The sequence below is a fragment of the Styela clava genome, chromosome 5 (genome assembly GCF_964204865.1).
Source record: "Styela clava chromosome 5, kaStyClav1.hap1.2, whole genome shotgun sequence".
NCBI lineage: Eukaryota > Metazoa > Chordata > Ascidiacea > Stolidobranchia > Styelidae > Styela > Styela clava.
The window spans coordinates 9019320-9038382 of NC_135254.1; the positions used below are offsets into that span (position 1 = coordinate 9019320).

The 19063-nt window shown below is 33.2% G+C and overlaps 1 protein-coding gene across 2 annotated transcripts in view; it reads left to right on the forward strand.

Moving 5' to 3' along the window:
- LOC120344249 (centriolin-like) overlaps positions 1-19063 on the forward strand; it is a 47142-nt gene that overhangs the window by 10566 nt on the left and 17513 nt on the right. Inside the window, exons 15-28 of one of the 2 annotated variants that reach the window (XM_078112566.1) lie at positions 47-150; positions 712-831; positions 1805-1939; positions 4001-4134; positions 4707-4860; positions 5652-5871; positions 6194-6282; positions 6621-6752; positions 7376-7482; positions 8234-8378; positions 10960-11091; positions 11508-11627; positions 12072-12157; positions 12684-12829. In XM_078112566.1, coding sequence (XP_077968692.1) covers positions 47-150; positions 712-831; positions 1805-1939; positions 4001-4134; positions 4707-4860; positions 5652-5871; positions 6194-6282; positions 6621-6752; positions 7376-7482; positions 8234-8378; positions 10960-11091; positions 11508-11627; positions 12072-12157; positions 12684-12829 — 1824 coding nt within the window. The remainder of the gene's footprint in view (positions 1-46; positions 151-711; positions 832-1804; positions 1940-4000; positions 4135-4706; positions 4861-5651; positions 5872-6193; positions 6283-6620; positions 6753-7375; positions 7483-8233; positions 8379-10959; positions 11092-11507; positions 11628-12071; positions 12158-12683; positions 12830-19063) is intronic. The other variant, XM_078112567.1, reaches the window with a different exon arrangement.

The following is a 19063-nucleotide window of genomic DNA, read 5'->3' on the forward strand; positions in this document are numbered from 1 at the left end:
GAAAATCAAGAAAAATCTTTAATTATAATTGATATTGATTTTCCAGGTACAATGACAGCAGATGATGGATTGAAAGGAGAATTAGAAGATATAGTTGGTGGACTTCAAGATTATATTCTGAATGTTCGGCAAAAAGCAAATGCTCAACAGGTCAGATGAGTTACATCATGTGATTACCAAGTTATAGTTCATGGAAACTATGCATAGTTTAAGCTAGATGGAATTGTTCATTTTGACTCTTTCAATTTCACTATTTTTTGATTGTTTCATTTGTTTCGAGTTTGTGTCTTTAGAGATGTCCAAACAGGGTAATTAGATATTCTGAGATCAATATATCGGAATAAGTCTCATTGACTGCGTTTAAAATTTGGCTATTTTGCAGAGGGTATATGCATGAAAACTTTTCTTATTTGGGTAAACTAGTGTATTAAAAAGCTTCTTCATTTAAATCTATTTCCTACAATTTGTATTTCATCATTCTCTCTGTCTTCGAGAAGCAAGATCGAAAAAATATTAAAATATGAATTTATTATAACGTTGAAATCATTAAAAATTTGAATTCATCTTGAGAGTTGAAAAGATAACTTAATTTCTTGCTTTGATTTTGTGACTTTCTTCATGTTTAAGTGTGCAGTAAACTTATCAGATTGTTGCATCACCAAAAAGGCTGAATAAAGTGTCCATTTTTCTAACCTGATTTCTTTACAACAGACTGAATTTGACAATCTCCTCCGAGACAGAGATAGATTGGCAAGAAAATTACAAGCAATAGAGAGAGAGAAAAGTCAACTTGAGGAAGATGTCGACGATTATTCACAACTACAACAACAGGTGAGACAAGTAGTTTTTGTTTTTTATCAGCTCAAAAATTGCAAAGGAAGTTTAACGATACCATATATTTTTTTCTGCCCTCACAGATGTATTAAATGAAGTAAAAATACTTGCTGATTAAAAACACACCTGGTTAATATATATTGAGAACTGATTTTATAACAAAATTGAAATTGTAAAGGGATTTTATGGGCACCCTGTATATTGTCTTAGTAACATTCAACTTTGTTTGTTTATTTTAATCAATGATTTTTTGGAAAAAGTGTGTATTACTGCCCTTCACTTGACCTATGGTGTAATAATGAACAGGAATAAAAAATTAACACTTCTAAAACACAGTTCTATTGGTAGTTGAATTTTCCAGAAGCAAAATTATATAACATGGGAGAGGATTTGGGGCCTTTGTGCTCCCAATAGTGTTATGGGTTTGATATTCCTCTGAAGGTATTTTTATTTATTATTTCTATTTTAATGCACAGTGTAAATTTAATCTGATGCTTGTCTCGATAATACCTTGCTTGGATTTCTTATTAATGTTGTAGCTGTGATTACTAATTGTGTGCTGCCAATTCGAAATGGTGTGGCAATGTGCGTGAAATAATCATCAAATAATCATTTTGAAAGCATTTCCTTATTATTAAGATATGATTTTTTGATCTGACCCTGAGTAAAAGGAAAGCTGATACGACTAGTTAGATATATAGTGAACTGCAATCTCTCAGCTAATCACCTGTCTAAATTTGAAATGGGTTTAGCATATCAAGTTAATTGTTTGGCTGGGGTATTTATAGAAAAACCAGTGTGAAATACCGTGTGACATCGAGGAGTCCAGCTATTCTGGGATTTGAACTTCCGAGTTCCGATCTCCTGCAGGGTGATAAGTGTATGGTTCTTAACGCTTAGCATGATGCGATATTTCTGTGGTAATATTTTGCATCAATTTTTAAACTCGTTAATATATACTGACCATCAGGTGTCAGTATTGGGTGAACTGAATGATTTATTACAAGCGACACAAGATTTAACTGAATCAATGATGAGAGGCGGAACCAAACCAAAGACGCCGACGGAGACAGTTGCTCTCGATCCAATATCTGCTCTTAATACTGTAAATATTCACAAACACATTCTCACGGCTGATACTGGACTGAAATATAATTTGTCATCTTTTTATTGCACCCATATACATTCAAGTTTTTTTAGTTGAAACACAATATGCTCCTTTTAAAATCATGATGAAATTCATGTTTGATTTATTATCAATTTTTTATTTTCACATGATTTAATCAACATGACTGTTGAATTGAAAATTTTCTTGGTGTATTATTGGTACTATTCCGTCTAAAAGTGTAAGAAATTTTTGTTCACAGAAAGGGTGAACTAATCAAGGCCGACTTTTGAGCTATTAAGAGTCCCCATGTGAAACATATTGTGTAACCAAGTGTGACCAAGTATAGATAATAATAATAAGGTGCCCCAGAAGATCAAGTTGTGTAAAAGGACTGAAACCTATGGGCAGGGGGTATATTCACTTGACTAACACAGGCAGTCCCCGAACTCGTAATAGAACTAAAATGAGGAAAATCTGAATAAAATTGTGGCCTAAGCTTAACCTGGTGCACACACTACGGTACCAATAATAATAGTCGACAAATTTTGTAATCAAGAACAAATTCATTATTACATTTTGTTCTATTTTAACCAAGTTCAAAATCAGGATTATGTTAACTTTTAGTCTTGCGGATATAGAAAAAACACTCCGACCTTTGTATGAACATAATTTATAATGGTTAAAATTGGGTAACTTGATCTAAAATTAATGGGGCCTCCTATGGAAATGCCAAACAGGGAAGTACCCAAGGGGTGGATTTGCGGGACGGATCCCCACCCTTTGATATGTAATAAAAAATCGCATCTTTGTGTATAATACATAGCAATTTTTTTCGTGACTTGAAATGCATTTTAGACTCCTAAAAACCCATGTTTCTGGCCGGACCCGCTAGCTGGTATGGTTTAACTCGGCAATTGGAAGTTCCATCACCCCCTTTTGAAAATTTCGGTCCACGCCCCTGGTGCAAAGCAAACTGCAGCCACATAAATCACCTTTCTAATAGAAAAAATGATTGCTAATTGAATGCAAATATTCTACATCTGGCTAATCTAGTGTTTACTTGCTCGTTACACTTTGTGTTAGTTAGCATGTTGCCTGTTTTTTATATTTTGATGTTGTTTTTTTGTTCCCAACTTCATTCGTAATTTAAAGTATAATAATTTGTCAAATGGTAATTCATCACAATAAATAATTTCAGATCATATTCAGCAGGTATGCTGTAGAATTATGTGGTTGTGAATGTCTGGTGAATTGAATATTTTTGAAATATTCAAATTGGTATTTGGGTAGAGCTGAGTATTGTAAACATATTGATTGGAAGACTATTTAAAAAAATTCAAATTCCAATTTATATTGGAATGGAAAATGAATTTATTTTTGTGATACGAAATTTCCTTTTTTCCATACCATGTAATAGTTGGTAAATGCACAATAAAAAGGAAAAAAAAGTATCAAAAATTTTTGCAATAATATCAGTTGCTAGTGGCACCCATAACTTACTCAGAGATGAGTCTCGTTTGCCTCTGAGTGAGTGCGCCAGGACTTTCTTCGAGCAAGTCTTTCAGAAAAAGGATCTTCTGCCAATTAATATATATGACTATTGACTACTTGATGATAGATTCTTGCTTCTATTTGCCTATAATAAGCCCAGTAGCAACCATCTGCTACATATATTTGTCATTTTGTATTGTAGTTGGAATATTAGATAGCCAACATCTTAATTCATGGCACATAAAATATATGTTGATATTCGATCACTGTTTTATTCATCATAAAAGGGCAACCCCATTATCATAGATAAAAATGTTTTTTTGGTGAAATAGTTGGTTGAATAAATGTTCAGACCTGCAGCCAATTTAGAAAACTCATTCTGTAGATGCAATTTCTCATTTCTATTTTATGCAAATAATTAATTGTATTATATTATCTATACTCTAATTTGAAACCTGTTTTAATATATTTTAGCTTGTATGCTTGGTAGCATTAATTATAAAATTCAAACACATGCATAAATATATAGATATAGAATTTAACGATTGTTTTATTGTTTTACAACAGTTGAAAACTCTTAATGATTCATTGAATGAAATGCGAGAGATCAACGATGCATTGCAGAGAGAAGCAAGTGAATTGAGTGTCCATGATCAGGCTTTACAATCTCAACTAGAAGATGCTGAAAAACAAGTCGATAAGTAAAATAACTAATTTTGATAACTTACAGTGTTGGAAGAACCCTAATCCTTCACTTGCTTTCAGTTGGATTCAACTCACGTTTTCCCAATGAATCGAATGACTTGACTAGAATATATAAGTCAAGTCAAGTTTATTTTTTCCAACTAGTAAAAAAAAATATCACAACTACAAATTACAAGACAATGATAATTCACACAGTTTTACTGGGGAAGGGAAGTCGCGGGGAACCAATCTGGTTATCCAGCAGCGACACCCAAGTTCTAATGTCTAATTCAAGAAGTTAGAATTCTAGAGTTTTGAAACTACTGATATTGACGGTATCTTATAAAATATCTAACCCTTTCCGCTTAGAAATTCTTTACTAGAAACTCAAAAAAAAACTTGAGCAAGAAATTTTCTAGAAAAGTATATTTTACCATGCCATGTTGTATTGCAAAAATAGTTTACTAGCTTCTTGCCTTTGTTTCAGAGGCAAGTCTTGACAATGTTTCATAAAAAAGAACAAAATATTATTATTATTTACATCTAATATGCAATGATGCTACTCATTCATTTTTCATTTTTTTTTCAGATTATCTCGATCTTTACGAGATGTCCAAGGCCAAGGGAAAACTGATCGTGATCAGTTAGACAAGCAAATGGAAACAACTGCTCGATTACAAAATGTTGTCGGAGATAAAGAAGCCGAAGTCAGTGGATTGAGAAAAGAATTGAAAAAAGCTAGGGTAAGGGGAATATAATGAATAAAGGTTTTTACATTCGGAAAATTTGAAATATTTGCTTCAAGAAAGTTAGGCTAGGAACAAGAATAAGCTATATGCTAATGTGTTGGAGAACTGGATTTTTTCGACTTTATTTTATACAATCGATTTTCTTACACAGGGTGAAAATTTGCACATAATTTTTCAAACTTAAGATCTTTAGCCTGCAACACTAACGTACTTAGGACAACATGCTATCTAATAGGTCTTTGCACCCACAAATGATAATGACCAAAGTGTGCTACATGACTGCACAATGTAATAAAATACTTCAATTCACAGAAACTATCATTAGCTCATCATTAACTGAAATATCATCATGTTCTCTGTAAACGAATTTCGAACTGATACATTTCAATTTCAATTATAGAGAACCTCATAATCTTGAGTAAAGATTTTGGTGCTCCAGCAGTATTCGTACCAAGATGACTCACAACCTGAACATAGTATTGTACCAGGTTAGGGTTAGCAGGTTGTGCGCCATCTTGGTACGAATAGGGGGAGCACCAATATTTTAATTTAAACCAAGACAATTTTAGCCATCTTTCACATAATTAATTACATATTTATTTCTAATTGAGCTTTGGGCTTATGTTATATAATGTTATCTGTAATTAAGTCAATTGCTGCATGAAATCAAGTTCATATTAACTACTTTTCATTTTTAATACAAACCATTCATCACAAAATCAATATTTTGAGTGTTTACTTTAGTTTTCAAAGGACTTGTTGTAATTCTCTTTTTCTATTCACAGGCTGCAAATGAAAAACTTGGCCATGATCTCGCCAACAGAAGCGCACAATATAATGAAGCAATTGGATCTCTGGTGCAACCAGAAGATGTTGCCAGACGTATTGCGCAATTGAAAGATGCATTGAGGCGTGGCGATCGTTCAACTATGACCCCGGATAGTGATATGGATGAAGTAGGAAAAGCATTGGTCGATTTACAGAAAATATTAATGGATATGTTGGGTAAGTTTATGATACATTGGAAATTGAATTTTAGTGCACTGCTTTTGGAATATATCTAGGAATTACTTATTTACGAAATCAATATAAAATTGTCTTTCTCCTTATTACATTGCTTTTCTAATTATTTTCAGTGAGATTTTCACAAAGATTTCAACTTGAGATATGAGTTTAATATTTATTTCGTGAAAATTTGAACTGATAAAATGGATTGATCACACGTGTCTATTATCCGATTAACAGTCCTTCTCCTTGGCAGTTTTTCCTAGAATTTTTGTCAATTCTCATTTATTATGCATTCAAGTGTTTTTATAATCATTAACAGGTCGAGAAGCAGAGGAGCGAGAGGCTGCAGAAAAAAGACTGAATGATCTTGAAAGGCATATGGCCAAATTAAAAGCAAAATTATTAGAGGTAGGTAGAAATTTTGGTATAATATGAATGGAATTATTGAAGGCAAGAATCATCCATCCGACTCAAGTCAGAGTTCCAGAAAATTTTAAATTTGTTTTCCTAAATCTGTTCAAGGCAATGTCCTCTGAAGTGACAAGTGAAGTCGTGTTGCTGTTGGTTTGAGTGACAAGTCCGATCTGAGTCGTTAAAAATTTTATTGGGCAACAGGGAAATTGCTAAATAAAAGTTACATCAGCACTTGCGAAACTTGAAATGTCTTGAAATGTGCATTAAGAAAAATCTGCTCATTGTAGTTTGTTTGAGTATATCTACAATATTATTTTTTCATTTTTGAACAGGCTCAGAAAGAATACAAGGAAACAATGGAAGCCGCTACAAATGCAAAATTAGAAGCCGAAAAAAATAAACATAAACAAAACATGGAGAGACTGGAAGATGAGATTGATCAATTGAAGAATAAATTAAGAATGGTTGGTGCTTTAATGGGGTTTTTGTACCATGGGTATAACCTAACCTTGCATCCTGATTGAATCACCTTGAAAAGCTATTGCTTTTGATTGTTAAAATCCAAACAAATTATATTTCTGCCAAACAGTCAAGTGTCAATGTTGAGTATCGCGTCCTCATTACATTCGTCATTTTTATAAGTTCAGTTATATTAAGTCAGTCTCTGTAAGTCTTACATTACATGGAACGTGGAAAGGTATTTGACCTGGGGACTACGAGATCATTGTCATATTTAGGGTCAGATTACTTTCTATAACTTAAATAAAATTGAGACTTTGGACTCAAATCTTACTCTAGTTGAATAATGGCTCCTTGAAATGACAAATAAAATTCAGTCCATTTTATCACAGTCCTGTTTCACTTTGTCTGTTAACTTGAGTGTTTATATAGTATGACTGCTATATTTCACCTCGACAAAATTCAACTCTAAATTTGATCTCTATTAAGAAGTTTTTCTTCCCTTTGAGTCTGTGCATAATATTGATGATTTGTTTCATAATTTTCATGAGTTTAATCTTCCAAACACCGCTTGAACATTGGATGAGATAACACTCGGAGTAATTTATCTTTCATTTCACTTTTTCAGGCTGAAGATGAAGTGGATAAAGCTCGTGAGAAAGCAGGAGATGAAGTTGAGAGATTGAGAGAAGAATTTGGTGAGAGAAGTGAAAGAGCAAAGTTGCGAGACGCCAGGTACTCAACATTACAACAATGTTGTCCATTTGCTCTTCTGTATTTGGTCTCTCATAGTGTGTGTACCTTGTGTGTGATTAGGGTTAGGCCATAATTTCATTCTGATTTTCCTTATTTTAGTTTCATTACGAGTTCGGGGACTGTCTGTGTTAGCCAAGTGAATACACCCCCTGCCCATAGGTTTCAGCCCCTTCACATAACTTGATGTGAAGTACCCGAACAAAATTAGTTACCTCCATATTGGTACACAACAGTGTTTTCCATTTGCACTTCTGTCTTTTGCTATATATTTGCAAAGTGAACTTCAGAATTTGTTATTAATATTTCAATTTTGAGATTTTATTTTAGAATATCTTTGTATTTTCAGGGACCTATGGATCATTTTACTGAATAGTTGGACTTTTCTAGTTATTATTGCTTGTAAAACTGCATATCTCTGCAACTTATAAATTATTCGATTCCATATTTTCAGTACTTGAAGACATTTGAAACCGCTAGGAGTCTATTACTTTGATTTATTTTTTCGAATTTCCTCATGACACCCAAAATTTTGCTCTTATTTTAATTCATGGGTATTTTCACTTGGCTAACACAGACATTCCTCGAACTCGTAATAGAACCAAAATAGGTAAAATCGGAATAAAATTATGGCTCAACCCTAACTTGGTACTCATACTACGGGAGTACTTGTTACTAATGATCCAGTAATGTAGCTAAAAATCTTCAAAATCAAATATCTTTTTTTTTCCAGGACTCAACAAGATCTCAGGGATTTAGAAAGAGAGCTCGGAAATACGAAACGTTTGTTGAAAGATAAGGATTCGTCAACTATGAAACAATTGAATGACAATGAAGATGAAATTGCAAGATTGCATGCCAAGCTAAAAAAATTACAGGTATTTTTTATTTGAATTTATTTGAAGAAATTTACCCAATAAATCTTGACAAGAAAAGGTTTGTTGCAAATTCAATTGGATGTGTAGTCAGAGAAAATTTACAATGGGTATTACTGTTAATTACTGAAGCACATTTTAAGATATAAATGTCAAGCATAATATTCAAATATATCTCTTTTAGTTAAACACGCTTATGGAATTCAGGAAAATCTTATAACAAAAAAAGTAATAGCTTTACAGGAAACATGTCTATCTTTATATACTGGAAAGTTATGGGCCAACAAATTATCTTCTAACTAAACTTTGTAACTTCATTCTATCGATTGTCGCAATAATAAAACAGCGAATAAATGAAGAATATTATATTTTCAGATAGCTATCAAGAAATATATTAAAGTATTAATTGTTTTCAATTGAAATTTAAAGTACTTTTTTATTCTCTGCTATAATTTAACCAAGTGGCAAATTTTATAAATATTAAACCATTTCAAATCATCTTCCCATACCAGAACCATATTTTGTAATGTTTAATATAATTTATTGATGTTGCTATGTTATATGCCATGAACAAACGCTCATCAGCAAAAAAAAAACTTTTCAAAATTAGGTAGATTTAAGGTAAAAAAAGGCTCAGGAGCCAAGAAAAGTAATACCTTTCTATGAAACACCTCTATTATCTCTGAATATTGAGAAGTTTCAAGGGATTTTTTTTAAATGATTGTAATCACTTATTTAAATAAAAACAAAACTGACACATAAACATAATATTTACATATTCATTCATCATTCCATATAATCACCATCATAAGTACCCACATGTGTACTTTGCTGCCTAAATTGACACTTATTATTCTCTCTCAACATGTTTTATTTGTTTTATCCACCCTCTCTTATCTCTCTCTTATTGTTTGTCTAGCCGTTATGTTTCAAATTTTGATAATGCTTTGTGAAGAGGCATTATTGTTCTATTGTTATGTCATTAACAACAACAATTAGTTAGTGATAAGCAAGGATTATTTGTGAGGCAACAATTACATAGTTGTGAGGTAACAATTGCTCTACATTGTGATGTAACGATCAATTGCCTTTTCTGTTGTAGCTAAAAAGGACAATGCTGTTGTGTTATGACTGTAAATAGCTGTGAGATTTGTCAAATAGCAGTAGCCTACATTGAAATGTATAGTTCAGTATATAAAGCTTCTAAGGTTTCAGATGGATGTAGCTTTTATATACATTGTGTAGTTGTTATATCAACATGAGTTAAGATGGATATGTTATATAAACAGAATTTATTCAGTCATATATGGTTACGTATTTGTATGATAAGCGATGTGTTACATTGTATGGTTTGTGGATAATATTTAGTATCTACCATTTGAGTATTTCAAAGAATTTTTGTATTGAAATGCATTTCTCAAAATGTATATTTATACAGTTTTTGGAATATTAGAATTGAGCCATTTGCAGCAAAAGCCTCAAAATTGTTTATTATCTGATGGAGCTCATTTGCCATTGTAAACTGTGACCTATTTATTATCTCTCTTTATTGATTTATTAACTGCCATTTATCATAATGGAGTTCTTATCAGTTATTAAAACAGATATGATGGTACAAATTGTAATATTATCAGATTAAGTTATTATTGATAAGTTTAGGGTGTTAAAAGATATAGAGGTGAACTGCAATTTAGAGCTGGATGATTAAAGTGGATAAACAAGGATTAAGATGAGATAATAATAAAAATAGTGAAGAGAATGCTATTGGGCAATTTCATTTGATGGTTGTCCTTCTGCCAATGTCTGCATATGTTTGTTCGTCTCAGATTCTATGCCAATCAGTGGCTATTATGTCGGATTTTGTATCCAAATGTAAACGTAGAGAAACTGCTCTACTCTCGCTGTGTAACTCGCTACTATGTGATGGGTAGTACCATGGGCATTAGTGACATAATATTTGATATCTAGAATTTATTCAACAGAATAAATAGTCATTTTTGCAATCATAGTTTGATTAGAATAAATCTATTTAATATTCTTTTGTAAAGCAATGAGTGCAAAACGTACAAGAAAATCTTATGATTATCTGTCATCAGAATCTAACTCATCTCTTGATAATGTTCGACATACGTTAGGTAGAAGATATCCTTCATATGATACAATGGTAATGTGCTATAACTAAATTTTATTTATCACATATGTCATTTGATTCCTGATATTTTGAAACTTAATATAACAACTTGTGGAATTGGAATACTCATTTTCATATCCATAGCAAAAACATATTTTTTCTTCTGAGTGAAACAAAAGTGTTGCTGCACACTAACAAAATTAAATTTTTATAGCATACATAGTCTACTCATGCTATGACATCCTTGCATTATATGCATACGGATTGACTGGCACAAAAGCATGGAAGATGAATAGGTACCGGTAGTTAGTCTCGCAGAAACCCAATCAATATTATATTTTTTCTCCACTTGCATTTCTAATAAATTTTTATGACATTGGCATTCAGGGTCTTTTGATAATGCTAATACCTTGATTCTACTTTAATTAACAAAAGTTTTTATCATTTTGTTAGGATGATCGACTGCGTGATTCCAGAGCTGCTGCAGATGCAGATGCTGCTGCTCTTCGTGCCAAACGTGATTTACAAAATGCTGATGATGAAATAAAGGCTTTGAGGGACTTGCTGAGAGCTCAGGAATTTAAGGTTGCTTATATTTTTTTGACTTTGAATAACTTTATTCATTGCAATTTGGCGTTGGTCACTCCTGGTAAAAGAGTTTATTTTGCAATTTATACTTCCGGTTCAATTTATGCAACTTTGAAGACCAGAATTATTTAAGCTGGAACTGGATGTCGAGATCCACAGGCTTCAATATAACTCTTCCATAAATCCATGTCATGATAAAAAATTTTTATTTTCGTTGTTGAGATTGGCTGTTTAGTGTGCTACATACCCTATAGCTCATTGGTAATTTTTATTATTAGACGATTCGCTTTTTGCTGATATTTATTTAGTGGTAAAAAGTTTTTTTTAATCTATTCATTGCTTTTATCCACTCTTATTTTTACTCTTGAATCAACGATTTTTAGAGCAATCAATAATTTTTTTATCAATTTTAGGATTCTCATCTTGATCGAGACACATTGAGAGGATTACGTGATACGCTCACAACGAAACAAGATGAAGTTGACAGGTTGAGGAGAATGTTGAGTGGTTTGAAGGATGATAGCGCTGAGGAGGTGAGAAGTTTGTTTTAATTCAGTCTTATTGGCAAAGGAGTGAATAAATTTCCTCTAATTGCATCATAATTACAAATAAAATCTAATGGTGGATATGAGGTACAAATTTTGTAAAAAAATAATATAGTGCATTTAAGAAAATTGTTATCCACTTTCATATGACATACACAATACACTTACCCAATACCTTGACAGTTGTTGTCACAACGTCCAAAAAATGTTTGTACAAAATTCTGTATGTATGCATTAATTGATTGTGATGTAAACATTCACAAGACAATTTTTATTAACTTTTTGACAAATTTCCTAGCGTTCATGGTTAATTATGTAAGTTAATAGATAATAGGGTAACTTTTCTATTATTGAAGACGAAGGTTACTGCAATCCATGGTTTTTAGAAATTTTTATTTTGTTAAATCAAGACTGTTTGTATTTCTTGTTCAGATTGCAAACCTATTGAACGAAATAGATGCATTGAGGAGAGCATTAGCTGGACATAATAATCAAATCAGAGGATTAGTGCCTGTTGGGTGAATGTCTTTCTATTTATCTGAATTTTAATCTAGTAATGAAATATTATCAAAGTTCAATTCACAAGTTGGGAGTTAATTTTGTATATTTCCACCTAATGATGAAATTAACCATTTTAATTTACTCAAGTACTCAGTGAACTATATCAGTTTTTTATTATTAAATTCATCAAAACTGGTAGTGAATAAAAATCGCTAACAATATAATATTTCGTGGTTTACCGTACCATGTAACAGAAAGTTCAAAAATTGAATAAAAAAAATTCAATACAAAATATAACCAACATCTGCTATTCATTACCAAATATTTCTATTCAACAATTATTTTTTGTTATTAGGATCCTGTTTTTTTATGTTTATGTTGCACAATTAAAAGTATTGTTTACCAAGGAACAAAATCATTCTCAGTTGATTATATTCATTTAAAATAAAGTAATACCAGAAAAATGTTCATTCCATTATCTTTTTCATATTTCAATCAATCTTTCTTCTGCGAAAAGTTATAAAAGAATATTTTTATTTTCAGTGGATACTATCAATTTGTACCATACTCTGGTGGAGGTGACCCAGGAGGAAAGTGGGTTTATATAACACCTGGATCATCAAGACGTTCTCCATTGAAAAGATCGTATGTTGAACCTCCACCTGGTCCGCCAACTGGATTTATTGTTGGTAAGTGAATTGTTATTGCGTGGTTGTCCAAAACGAATTGAATATTTGAATGTATTCCAATATCAACGTATTTGAATACCTTTTTGGCTGATTTTCGAATAATTCCGAATAGTAACCACCTCTCGCTGCCAGCGAGGTGTTTCGTGTTAGAGAGAAATCTTCAAACCATTCTCCACGCTTTGTCACATGTTGCAATGACGGTGAAATAGTATTAGCACTTCGATTGTTTGTTATCTTCTGTGCGAGCGTGCGCCTCGTATTGTTGCAGCACCTTTGTACGATTGTCTGATTGACACTGTCGTCGTTACCTTTCAAGGCTACTAATTTGCGCATTCACATGAATTAGGGGCACGTGTCTCGCATAGATCCGACCATAGTCAGATATTAAATAAGTTTAATAGTTGTGCCCGCCTTGTGCGCTTTATTACAAATTAAGACACCCAATAAAAACAAGTTGATTTATTAGGAAAAATTTTTTATACTTTTTCCTGTTTTTTGGCAAATAATTTTGTTAATGGTAGTTAAAAGTATCGACCCTTTACCAGGATGATTTTCAGTTGTAAATTTAATTCTGTTTAATGTAACTCAATAATTTTTGATTCCTATTTACGTACATACGAAAAACAAAAACATTACAACTCTAAAATATCATGGCAATCTGTGGACATAAAATGTGTTCTGTGCGGTAAACTGCCTAATTATAATTAAAATATCATGGCAATCTGTGGACATAAAATGTGTTCTGTGCGGTAAACTGCCTAATTATAATTAAATTTTGATTCGTATTTTCGTACTCATGGAAAATACACTTTTGATAATGATAGTTATTAAAAGTATAGATTTTTCACTAGGATGATTTCCGGTTGCGACAAAATTTTCAAACTCATGATTGATACCAGCATTTCAAATGCCTTGCCGAATTAATTTAATTGTTTTACGTAACTCATGGTTGCATCGACTAACGAAAAAATAAAAGTATTACTCTTCTAAAATACCACTGCAATCTGTGGACATGAAATGTGTGGTGAATTGCCCGAAATCGATTTTAATTAATCTTTGATTTGTATTTTCGTACTAACAGGAAAATAATTTATACTTTTTCTCGCATTTTGGCAAATAATTTTGATAATGATAGTTAAAAGTCCATACTTCATATACCATATATCAAAATATTGCGTCAATCTGCGGACTTGAAATGTCTGGTAGCCAGCTTTAAATAACCGTTATTCCATTGTTCATTGTATGCAAATTCCTTCATACACTAAGATAAGCTTTCTTTACTTGAAATTTATTTTACTCCTGGGAGTCCGTGATTACTGCACATGAGACGGTATTGAGAGTCTGATCAATTTTTGATGACTGATTTAAAGCCATTGCATACTTTTGTTGGGACGTTGCAGACAAAATTGTTGTCAGAAAGGACAATTAGAAAAACCTACATGTTTGAGGCAACATTTTTATCTTTTACCAATTCGATGACAAAATACAGGTCGAGACTTGCCGTCGAGTCGGACTTACGAGTTTGCTTGTCACAAATTGCTACGACAATTGATGAATTGTGCAGTCGAAAGCAATCTCATCTAACACATTAATATCATTCCTGTTATTGTGATGTAAATGAAAAATTACCATTCCTCGTTGGTTAGACACAGGAATTGATACGGCATGGAATGGGGGTCCGTAAAAACAGTAAAAATACAACATTAATTATTATAACTGATACATGCTTAATGATAAAAAAATTAATAAAAATAGTTTAAAATTAAAAAAACGAACGTGAAAATATATTGCAACAATAATAAACAACATATCATACTCACTTTAATTCTAAGGATATGCATTTCCAAGTGGCAGTTATATCAAGTCACAGTCAAAATATGTATAATAAGAAGCTTTTACTAAATCTAATCAACAAATTTAGAATAAATATCTCAGTAATAATGTTAGTCTGATTCCTTGATTGAGGATTTACTTATTTATCCCGGGGGAGAGGAAGTCGATACGAGGGCTTAACCATATGGTGAACCACGTCCTCTCATTCGGTTACCAGTCTATGTCGGGCATGGGATTAGTTAGTTAATTGTTTTCGGAAGCATGGACTTGGTAGTGGAAGATGCCGTAACCAACCAGCGGTTACGGAACCATGTGTAGGCCACGCAAATGAAAAGCAGAATTGTCTGGTATTCAACAGTATTTTGTGGTTTTGTGTAGGAAGTCCAGGATGAATTTCCAAATTACGGTATATACTTTTGAAGTATTTCACACGCAGAGGCTCTGTATTTGGAGCCGTGTTCAGAAATATAAAATATATCAATTGGACTTCATTAGCATATCAGTCTGAGATTTGATTTTCTATACGGAATCCCCAGGATTCACACTCTATCTTTGCTCTTGAACAATATTTTTTCGTTTCCTTAGTCAAGATCGCAATCTGTTGTTTATCCAGCTCTTGAGAATAGAACTCGAGCTCTCTCACCCTCTCAACCAATCTAGAAACCATCATTAGTTCATCATCAGTGTAAGATTCTGCAGTTGATCTTTCCAAGTGTAACTCAGATAACTTGACATCTTCATTTTCTAAACTTGAGCAAAAAGCTGATAACTGCTCACTTGTTGGAGTGCAATTTCGTGCCTGCAGATTCTTTCCCTCAGTATATTTTAAAAACTTTGCCAGTTGTTGAAATGCTTCTGCAATCATGTTAGGATTCTGAGCAATAGCCAATGAATGCAACTTCATACCATATTTAATGACTGCTGCATTCATCTTACTTATTTTTTCTGCATTCAGATCACAGCCACGCAGTATAAGCCTTTCCGCACCACCATGATAAACCAAACCAATTAGATAATAATATCCGAGTGGTTCAAGTGCTGGACTTTCCCCTGTTAAGAGGCACCCAATCCTAAGGTTTCCCTTTATTATGGCTTTCTTCAGTATTCGTAGATTCTTGGCATCAGGGTCACAATTGATAAGATAGAAGATTTCCACATAAATATCCTGCACAGAACCAAGAAGATGTTGTAGGTAATAATAATTTTCAGGATGTATTACTAAATTGCCTTGTTCCAAAGTACGTAGTGAAGGACTATGCTTAGCAACAGACATCACTGCATGCTGATCTCCAGAGTGGATTTTTTGATAGCCTAAGTTCATCTCTTTTATTCGTGAGCAAACTTTCTTGATAACATCAGGACCACATTCGTGTAATAAGGTCACAACTAGTTGATCTGAAATGACTTTACCTTTTAATAAATCTTCCAAGTAACCCATCAGGTATTCAAACTTGATATACAAACTTGATAAGTTATCAGAAAGATATTTTGCTGCTTTTTCTGAAGTTGATTTGTTGAGAATAATTCCAAAAATATGTTTCATAACAACTTCCATTCCTGGTTTCTCATATTTATCCTCGATGAACTTCTTGAATTCATTCAAATCAAGAGTGCAGACGTACAGAGCACCAAGTACTTCTTGTATACTTTGATGGGAAAATCTGATTCTTATGTCATCGTCGTCCGCAACATACTCAACAAATCGAGTGTCAGCATCCATCTCAACGAGACCATACATGTCATTTATATCCAAATTAAGTGATCTAATATAGCTTGCAGTGAAAACAAATAGATTTTCTCTCATTCCATGAAAAGCCAACTTCATGAGTTTTGATACAAGACGTTTGACAGATCCTCCGTGACGAGACCCGGAAAAACATTTCAGAACAGAAACCATCAGATTCGTTAAAGTGTCAACATCACTTTTTTGGGAATCTTCCAACACTCGAACCAAGTAGAAAAAAAACATTGGGTTTGAAACAAGTTCTGGTGCTTTACGTCTCATATCAACAAGAAGTTTTCTAGCTTCAGGACTAAATAACTTTCCAGCAAGAACTTTCAGTGTTTCATCATCCCATCCCCCTAGGGTGAGATTTAAGGTGGCTTTGAGATTTGGAGGCAACTTCCAATAAACATTCCAACGAGTCGTTGACAAAATCTTCATTCCTGGGTAGATGTGGTCGGATAAAATATTGGCGAGAATAGTGTTGGTTTCCGCTAGAGTGTCCACTCCAATTCTTCGATATTCACTTGCAAAAGGCTTTTGACTTTGGTCCAACCCATCAACTACAAGTAGAATATGCTTTGAATTCTGTTTCAACCACTTTTGTCCAACATGATGAAGGTGCTCAGGTAGTTTTGAGCCAAGTTGTTGGACGAATAGAAGATCAAATGCAGTTGATTGAGAATCACCTTGTAAATTAGAAACTTCGACAAAATAGACCATCTTAATTTTATTGGAAAAATTTAGTTTATTTTCCAATGCTGACAATGCATATCTCATTGAAAATGTTGTTTTCCCAGAACCTGTGTCGCCTAGCAACATTACACGGTTGACTGAGTTATCAGAATGAATCTTTGTAATATCCACTGATTGCAAACTAGTCTGTTTGTTGGGTTCCGATTCTTCAAACTCAGTCACCTTCGGAAGTATAAAATCATCCGTTTTTGTTTTTTCTTTAGCAGTCCTCAATCTGGATTCCAACATCTGTTTTGAGTAATCCTCCACAATGGTCAGAAACTCTCGAATATTCTTTGTATCTCCCATTACTCCAGTAGATGTTTGCGGCATTTGCTTTCTTCTAACTGAACTTGAACTTTGAGTAGACGAGGTAGACTCGCTCAAACTTTTAGATATTTCCGAAATAGATACCACAGGCATCCTTGATTGACAGAGTTGTTCGTTTTCTGCCTGATTGTTATCATCGATGATTTGTTCCTCCTCTGCTTGATTCTCCCCATGAATATATTCATCAACTACTTGTCTTATTCTTTCTATCACTGCTGCATCATCAGTATTCGGACACTTAGAATGTCTCCATTTCCACAGTAATTTGAGGTTGCGCTCTCTTGTATATTTATAATCTTCCATGACCTCGTCTATTTCATGCTCTCTAAGCGATAATCCCTGCCCTGATCTTGCAAACTGCTTGAATTCTTTGGATGTAAATCGTTTAACAACATCTTGAAAGACATCTTCAAGCCTGTCAATAGGAGCGGCAGCGCCTTGTTGTTCAGCTGCATAATATTGCGTTACAAGATTCCTTATCCCTTGTACAGTTGCATTCGGTCCATTTCTTTCAACCCAAAGCCAGAACAATTTTTTCTTCTGTTCTTCAACCGAAAATCTATGGTTTTCAATGATCGTAGTGACATCTTGCATACTGAGTGAGAGTCCGTTCACCGATTGGGCAAAGGTTGTGAAATCTGAAGTTGAAGCAAACTGTCTCACACATCCTCTGATTACATCTTCTAGTCGGTCACTCATGTCTCCGATACTTGAGATACTACTGTACTATTTTTGTATTGTAAACTACACTATAATTGGGGGAACAAAGAAAAACAAGCAAAAATGGGATTCAGAAATAATCTCTACAGGTATTAAAATTGACCATTAATTAAAGCGTTGAAACATTTATTGAAGATATTGAAACATGTGTTCATTTTTTATTTAAGGAAATTCACTATAAGCAAGGTCACACGCACTCAGAAATGAAAGATATTGATCTCTGAGTGAAGCTACTTGCGACACGCTACTGAGACTATAAAGCAGTGGTCCTCAACCATGGTACATATAAGCATCATGTAAAATATTCACTTAAGCTATCTTGTCAGCTTTCTTCTAACAACAATATATATTCAAACTCCTATATAAATATGAATTCTTATTTTATTTGACTTCACTGAAGTGCACAAATTCTCCCACCAAGTAATGATAGAGCATAAGTAAGCTAAGTAACATTTTTTGGCATTGTAAAAGTCATTTTATGTTTTTAAGAAAGAATAAACTTGCTATGGTGTGACTGAACACCATAAAACGAGATTTAGCTCTGTGCAGAATATTCCAGTACGGTTTGGTTTGGTATCATTTGAAGCTACAGAGCAGAATCAATAAAATCTGACAATATATACCGGTATATGATTTTGCTTATCTTTGAACCCCGTGGGAGGTAATTATGTGCGGTCATCGCTGTTGTATGGTTATTATTAATGCAACATGTCGATTATGACTTCCTCCATCCCGACAAATAATGAAAACCGATTGAGAATGAAAACCGATTTTGGGTTTTGAGCCATGCTCTACAAGATGGTGGTCTTGAAATCATGATTTTCTCAATTATAAAAGTTTGTACTGGACCTAGGGACCATAATATTTTGTAAAAGTTAAGAACAGAATAGGCC